This window comes from Gavialis gangeticus, unplaced genomic scaffold, assembly GCF_001723915.1.
Source record: "Gavialis gangeticus isolate Ggan-Ray unplaced genomic scaffold, GavGan_comp1, whole genome shotgun sequence".
In the NCBI taxonomy this organism is placed as follows: Eukaryota; Metazoa; Chordata; order Crocodylia; family Gavialidae; genus Gavialis; species Gavialis gangeticus.
Window position 1 is genome coordinate 82650019 of NW_017729034.1, and position 8461 is coordinate 82658479.

Here is an 8461-nt window from a genome sequence, read left to right on the forward strand (position 1 = left end):
CTCTAAAAATATATTGTGCCTCTCTGAAAATTGAAGGAAAACAGGCAGTTCCTCTCTCCTACTATAAAGTCTGGAAACTTTGTTTATTTTCATGTTAGGAGGCTAATCACTATTTCAAGTCCAGCTAAATGCCTACGTCATGTAAGCCAGTTTTCCCTTCTAGTATTGCCTTCCTGTTTGGGACAGCAACGTTCCATTTTCCCATGTTATTTCTAGGAATTCAAATATAAAGAATGAGTCTTATGACCCTGTATTGTCATCCCCCTCAGAATACAAAAACAGTCAAACTCATGTTTCTGAAGAACTTCACGGGACAACGATTTTTTTTGGCTATAGCAGCAGATTTTTATCCACTCTAATCTTTATACTGTGAAGAAATCAGCCACACAGGGACACAAGAGAGTGAATTCAGGATGGCATGTCTGTTCTAACTCCAGATTTCCTTAACTTCATTTTGGCATTGTTTTCTGTGGTTACAATTCCTACTTTTTTACAGTGACAATGAAATAACAAAGACATGACTATAGGCATGATAGGGAGTCATGGCTTAATTTCTTTCATGAATGAAAATTTAAACTGCTATAAATAGAGAATAAGGTGGAACAGCTGTATGCCTTGTGGTTTCTCCTTTTATTTAGTTAGCATGGATGGTCTCTAGTGGTTAGAGTGCTATTCGGATACTTCGAGGCAGACATAAACCCACATATCCCATCTCACATTTTTTCCTGTGCAACCACAGGTAAGTCACTTAAACTGCCCATGCCAGAGTATCCCACTGGCAAAATGGAGTTCAACTTTTCTATTTCACAATGATGCTGAAATATATTATATGTAGCCCTATTAAGTATCTCTGTATTTTTGTAATGAGGACCATATAAGTACCTAAGATAGGCAACTAATTCTACACCCACTGATAAGGGAGGTAGCAAACAGGATTTTGTACTCAAGTTGTAATAAGTTCTCTGAAAACTTGAAACTGATGTCAAATGAGTGATATCATCCCACAAAAGTACATTGTACTTGTCATTTAAAAAATGTTTAAACTAGCTCCCAGGAAGCCTGCTTCCAGAATTTGTTCCCTTTTTTGTGATCAGCCGTTTGTTACTGTAGGGTTGTTTGAAATGTGTTTGTATGAACCCACTGGTTATCCTTATTTTAAGGGAACAGAGCCAACAGACCGTATCTTGGAAACAAGACAGATACAAACAATTATGGTCCATGGACTTTGCAAAGAAGGTGGGACTCATTTCAGACTGACCAACCTTGACATAATTCCTTTACAAACTGAATGAGTCCAACAACAAAACAAATATTCTTCCCATAATGGTTTTCAAAGGAAGTCTTCAATGCATTAGCATATAGAAATGGTGTGCAAACACAGCAAGCCAAAGCTGAACAGCAATATAAAGAATTAGTGAAAACCTGAATGGAAATATTAGTTTAAACATAAAAGTAAGCATTCCAAAAGCAGTCAGGCAGTGACAATTGCTTTACAAAGATTTTATTATACTGTTAAAAAAACCTACAAAACCCTATACAAGCAGCAATTTAACTCTAATTGAAGATAAAAGGGAAAGAAGATTATCACCTGTGCTGTGTATCTAACTTTCATTGTGCTCCTTAGCTAGAAACATATATAGAACAACATTAACTTGTCTCTTTCTTCAGCACAATATGCAGATCTCTGGAACAGTTGGAGCACAGTCATTAAACACTCCCTGTAAATTAACTAACTCAAAACATCAGACTGGTTTGTTCATGCAATAACAGACATGTACTGAAAGGGGCTACAGTTCAGGAGACCATTTTGATCCCTTTGTCTCCAAGGACTATGGAGGAGAGTGCACCATGAACTTAATGCACTTAGTTCAGAACAAATAGCTCCCTACAGGTATATCTTCAAGTAGTAGATTCACAATGAATGCACAGACTCTGGGGAAGGTGTTTTATCTTTACCCCTGGCTGGAAGAAAATTCAGTTGCCCACAGCTGCCTCAAAGAGGGAACACTACTTTTGGTTTTTCATCCACATTGGCTATGGGGGTTGAAGCCACACGGAGAGCCACAGAACAAAAACTCAAGTGATGCCACCAAAATAATGTGGCACCGAAATACTGAAAACAAAAGCAATTTTAAATTTTACAATATTACAACTCTGCTGGCAACTTTACACCTTTACTGAAATAAGCAATCCTCATTATATAACAGCGTGACTCCTTCAAAACACAGAAAAGGAGCCATTACTACCTCCTGCCTTTCCAATCATACAATGTCTCTCACTGACCCAAGCCAATACACATATAGTAGGTAGTTTTGGCTTTCTGCTTTTGCTTGCTGGAGTTCATGCTAATGCTTAAACGTTGTGATAACAGGCTTCTTTGATAGCAAGAGGATGCAAAAATGCATCTTGAGCAAACACACAAAACCACTGCTCAAAATGGAGAACAAGATTTTTTTGTTAAGGCCATGAATAAATTCAACTAAGCCTTAATGAGAAGCGCAGGGAACTTCCCGCTGCCAACACTCCCCTTTCAATAGCTGTGTCTCAGTATGCCTGGTACCAGCCTGAGGAGGCAGTGGCTGTGCAAGACTACGGTGGGAGAGGGAGCTTGAGGAAGATGGGGTTGAAAGGGCCTGCGGTCTTAAGATTCCAGTAGAAAGAAAATGATCTGGAGATTGCTGCTTTTATGAACTGGTAGATGATATTGAATACAATCTACCAATCATAACAAAAAGCAATGGGTCTGCTAAAGTGGGTGAGGTGAGAGAGGGGAGATGGAAGCAGAGTGACCATGCAAAGCAGGAGTGAGAAAGACAAGCATGAAGTGGGTCCATCTTTTGACAAGGCACAGAGGCAAAAAGGGATGCAGGACTGTGCGTACAAGGCAGCTGCGAGTGTCAGTGGCTGTCTTTGTTGTCATTACCATTCTCAAGGTTCTCACTGCTTTCGTAGCAACCCGAATCCCGGGGGGAGCATCCACTTAGGCCCTGGCCTTCTATGAGAAGTTTTTCCTGAGATCCTGATTGGTCGCTGTTACCTGGAGAAGGTGAGAGAATAAAGTGGAAGTGCCATTAAACAGGGCATATGGGGCAGTTCTTTGATGTTAATCTCCTGCTCCCAAAACAGCTATCCTTACACTGCTGCACTTACTACATCATGCTAGGCTTGCCAGGAGATAAAGTTATATGGAATATAATCACAGTGGGAACAAGATACTATACAATAGCTTCATCTTAGTGCATGCAAACAGTAACCTGAATAGTGAAAGTGCAATAGAGACTTCTTAAGAGTAGAGTGACAAAGGCTTGAGAGGGGAGCTACAGCAAGAGTGGATCCAGCCAAAATACTAGTTATTTTCCCCAATGGCAGGGGAGAGCACTGGGATATTGGTAGTAAAAAATCCCCAGTGCGCAAAATTTACTGAATCAGGCTTTGCTGTATTTAGTGCTTAGGGCTGGGTCAAATGTGGTGTTCTGTAGAGGAACTAAATTTAGGACTGTAAAAATAGAACACCTGATTGCATGGGGTGGGGTTTTAGTTTACGTTGCAATGACTTTCATTCAACAAAGGCTAGAAATTGCTACTTTAATGCCTATTCTTAGAGCATGAAAAAGTAATTATAGAACAGAGTGTAGACCAGCTTCCCTGCTCCAGCTCTAGTTGTGTTCTCTCCACCCCTATCACCCTTTCACAGCAATGGATGCTATTCTCTGCAATCCCATTTCCAAATTCAAACTATAATTGAAGGTCACTAGAAAAATGATTACTGCTCAAAGCAAGCATCATGAATCTTGCAAACAATGAAGGAAAAGAGCACATTTGGCTTGCCCATTAGGTAACAAAAAGTATTCCAAAACAGAGGAAAAACTGAAAGATTCTCCTTTATTTTTCCTGGCGAAAGATATGGCTCCCCAGAAAATGTACATGTAAGGGAAAAGAGGTCAAAGGAAGGTGAAGAAATATTTTTCTGCTTGTGAAAATATAGACCATACAGCAAACATAATTAGACCCACTCTCTGGGTTAGCAACACTTGTTTTCTGGATAAATTAATCCAAGTTATTTTTATGACTATGAATCTTGCTGCTCTGGTAACCCCTTAATAGCAGTGCTCAAGCTATCTCGCCCCATGGACTGGATCCCATGTGCAGGGCTGGTATGTGGGATTACTTCATGGGTGCAATCTGACTCTGCATGCTTCAATCTGGCTGCGTACCAGCACAATCTAGTGCACAGGGCAAGTCATCTGGCTTGTGAGGCTTCCCATGGGGCTGGAAATCTGGCATCAGGGGAGAAGCAGTTAATTCTGCCACTGCTCCCACAGTGCCAGATTTCCAGACCCATGGGGAAACAGGAAGTCTTTAATGACTTGAAGTTTGCAGTCTGGTAGCTTGATTCATTGAAACAGAGTGGTTGCAGGTGCCTTGAAACACATGGACATATGGACTTTTGTGCTGCTTCAAACTGAGACTTTTAAAAGAATGGAAGACAGGACAGAGATGTCACTAATAGACTAACTGAATCAGAGATGCATAAGCTTTTGTGAGCAAAAGCAATTCCTCAGATGCTTATAGATTCACAGATGTTAGGGGCTGGAAGGGACCTTACAAGATCATCGGGTCCAGCCCCCCTGCACTTGAGTAGGAAAGACTGCTAGAGTCAGATGACCAAGCTGGGCATCAAAATGCTTTTCATGAAAGGTTATGAGTCTCTGATTTAGTTAGTCTATAACAGGGGTGTCAAACTCATCTGGTTCGTGGTGAGTTTTTACCGGAAGGGTATATAAGTGGTGCAAGGGTGGTCTTAGGGCTGAATTGAACCCACAGACTCCCTCCTTCACCTGCCCTCCCCTTACATACCAGATCTAGCTCCTGTTCCAGCTGGTCTGGAACCCTTGCTGTATGTGGTGCAGATCCCAGAATGGGTGCTGCGCCATGTGTGGTGCAGTCTGAAGGGGGTGTGTGCATGTAGCTCTGATCCCAGACAGGTTGAAGCAAGCACCACACTACACAAGATGCCTGCTGCAGCCAGACTGCACCACATGTGGTATCTGCTTCCGCTTTTCCAAGACCTGCACTGCATGAGGCACTTGTAGTGCAGCTCGTATCCTGGCCTCTACCCACAGAGCTGGTCTGGCCTGAACTGTGCCCCACGTAGGTCTGCTCAGACCCAGAAGCAGCACCAGGGGCTGGATGGCTGGGTTCTGTGGGCCAGATCTGGTGCACAGGCCATGTGCTTGATGCTTCTGGTCTATAAAGTGCAATTCTAACCTGCCTTCTTCTTGCCTTCAGACCAACAAGGCTAACTACCTCTCTCTTCTTTTAAAAGAATGAAAATGTCATGTCACTCGTGGGCTGATGACTGTCCTTGAATGTTATATATACAGTTCACAAGACAGCAGAGTGTGTGTGAAAATTCTGATACAATAAAAGACAAATGTTAATCTACCTGTTAAGCCAAACTTTAATCCAAATGTTAACTCCCTGAAAGCTTAGTTCTAGAATACCACAGAAATGTCTGGAAAAGATAGCTGCAAGTGAGTTTCTACACTAGATTTCTCTCCCAGAAGCAGTCTGGCCAGCAGAGAACTGGCAAAACCCCCAAATCTTACTGTCGTATTCCTGTAAGAGTTCCACGGCTGTGAGGAGGACGGCTCTGTGTTCAGGGTCTCGGATATTCAGCTCATCCAAGTCTTCCTCCTCTAGCAGCTTGAAGGTGTCCAGGTCTTCATAACCATTGAACAGAAAAGTGGGCATGTGCTCCTGTGGGAGGGAAACAGATGAGCTGCAGGGCAAGGCAAAAGCTCCACCAAAAGAGGAAAAAATAAAGGTCAGCCAATCCATGCTTCTCTATGCAGTTTCTTCTTTAGTACTGCCTTCTAGGGGGTTTTTGTTTCCTACTAGGATTCTTATTTTGCTATGCTTGCAACTCCTGTTCCTGCTTTTGTTTTAACAGATTCCAGCCTCTTTTGGGTTTTACTAACAAAAGGTAGAAAACAAGGGTATCAACAAGTTATCAATAAGCAAAATTTAGTTGTGATTTAGTTGGAAGCAGTATAATCTATATAGTACTTTTTTACTGAAGAAGAAGTCCATATTAAACTTTTATTAAAGCACACCTTATGCATGAACAACATGTTTATTCTCTTGAAACTTTAAATTTTGAGAGCCCACATTTTCATATCTGACTTAAACTTACTGAGTTAAGAGAAAATTCAAACACACTGTATTTTCTCACATATCATACACCCTCAAGTAATGCTTACACCTTGTTTTGGAAGGCAAAATGAAAAGAAAAGGGAAATTTTCAAGGACTGAACAAATGTAACTGTTTTGCCCCACAAGAATTGCACATACTTGCAGGATTAATGGAGCAGATGCTTTCTTGCATGCTCCTAATGCAGCCACCACCAAATTTCATAGCTAGCACTGAAAACACTAGCAGCTGTAGCAGGAGAAAGCAACAACCCTTGGCTGTTCTTTTAATTGCCTAGCTGCTGGTCCTGGAAAATTCAATCCCCAGCAGCAGCAGGGCCTGCCCTGGCAGTGGCTTGAGGGTGTCCCTGTACTAAAGTGAAATGGAGGGAGAAAGGAAAAGCAACATTACATGTGCTGGACAGGAGGGTAGTGCAGTGAACACGTGGAGTTCCCTAGCTGCTTGTTGCATCTCCAGAGCCAGGCTTAGGGGTGAAAGAAGTGGGCAACTGTCCATGGCACCGTGGTCAGCGGGGTGTCACACAAAAATGCACAGGAGTGCTCTATTCCCGCACCAACCCGGCCAATCGGCAACCCCCTGCCTGCAGCCACTGGAGGTCCAGCCGGGGGTAGATCCACCCCTCCCACCCCGCTCTGGGCCCTAAGAGTGCAGCCTCTCACAGTACCGGGCCAGGAACAACTGGAAAAGCTTTTGCCTCCAGGGATCTGCAGCTCTACCCGCACTGTGGCCCAGGCATTTGGTCCACCCCAGAGCCCTGCAACTCTGCCCAAAAGGGGACAAGGAAGCAGTGCAGGACACCAGAGCATGGCCCAAGCCAGTCAAGGCAATCTGTACCTGTCCCAGGAGGGTGTCTGGCACAGATCAGGAGCACTCTGAAGACTGGACAACCCTATCTGGTATTCAGGTCCTCACTGGGCTCACTCTAAGCCTGCCTGAGCCTTGAGGCTTGCTGTAGGCATGTGCTGATTTAAGCGCAGCCCCTTGGCCCTGCTCCCTGCCCGCTCTGAGCATGAAGCTTCCCCAGCCACTGCCTTGGCCCTCTTAGCAACCTACTTCCACCATCAGACTCCTCCCAGCCAAACCAGAGGCTGCAGCCCACAAAGGCAGCATGTGTCTTGTTCTTGACCTCTGGGAGCCCACATAAAGCAGCCTGTGTCCTCAAGAGCCATCTGTCAGGGGTGAAGACGCTCAGGCCAGACAAGGAGCTAGCCCCCATACCCTGAGTGCAGTAAAGTCCCCAGGTGGGGCTAACCTAGGCTGAGCAGGTGGAGAGCTGTGTCAGGCTCCCACTGTGTCCCAAGATGCCCTTAGAATCAAGGCTGGCAGGAAATTAACGTTGCCTGCCCCCAGCTGCGCTACTCTAAGTAGGGAGGAGCCGGGCAACTCGTGGGACCCTGCATGGGCCTGGCCCAGCTGAAGATCTCCCTCCCACCTGCACCTTTCCACAGAGCATGGGGATCACAGCCTCTAAGCTCTGGGTCTGGCTGTGCACTGGGAAAGTGCCAGCTTCAAGCCCTCTTAGGCAGCTGGCAGAGGGCAAGGGGGAAGGGAGCCAAGAGGGGGGTGGAATGTCAGGGAGAGGGTTGGGGGCGCCAAAATACAAGTTTGCCAGGGCATCATTTTCCCTAAGGCGAGCTCTGTGTACTTCTTCACTCAAGGCACACATCCCCTTTTCCAGGAGATAATTTTCAGAAAAAAGGTGTGCGGTATGTGGGAAAATACGGTATTTGTTGTATGATGCAGCTAGACACCTGACGCATTCTTCACAATGGCAAGACACTGTCACAATCCTGTAATAACTTTCTGTTGGCAGTCTGGTAGCTTAATTCATTCACTGAAATAAAATGGTTGCACATGCCTTGAAACAGATGGACATATGTACTTTTGTGCCACTTTAAACTGAGACTTTTAAAAGAACAGAAGAGAGGGCTGCTTACAAACTAACTAAATCAGAGACACATAAGCTTGTTGGAAAGTTTTAAAGTCCAAAGTGAAAAAGATTGCCTTAGCACAGACAGCTGATGTTGATACTTTTGAAATTAGAAACATTTGATGCTCAAAAACTTTCTGCTTTAAATCCTCAAATATTATTATCATTGCAAATCCTCAGTATCTCATTCAATCAAGTTTGTCCAGTATTTCTTTGTTTATTAGATTTATATACCAACCTTTCCAACAAAGGCTCAGGGCAGCTTACAGAAAAGAGCAACAGGAGAAACAAAATAAACTATACTGAAATAAACTATA

General features: G+C 43.8%; 1 protein-coding gene across 7 annotated transcripts in view; it reads right to left on the reverse strand.

The window, feature by feature from the left end:
* Window positions 1-8461, reverse strand: part of SASH1 (SAM and SH3 domain containing 1) — a 317210-nt gene that overhangs the window by 15632 nt on the left and 293117 nt on the right. For all 7 annotated transcript variants that reach the window (XM_019526897.1, XM_019526900.1, XM_019526898.1 and 4 more), the window contains 2 exons: window positions 5610-5760; window positions 2924-3037 (listed from right to left, as the gene is read on the reverse strand). In XM_019526897.1, coding sequence (XP_019382442.1) covers window positions 2924-3037; window positions 5610-5760 — 265 coding nt within the window. The remainder of the gene's footprint in view (window positions 1-2923; window positions 3038-5609; window positions 5761-8461) is intronic.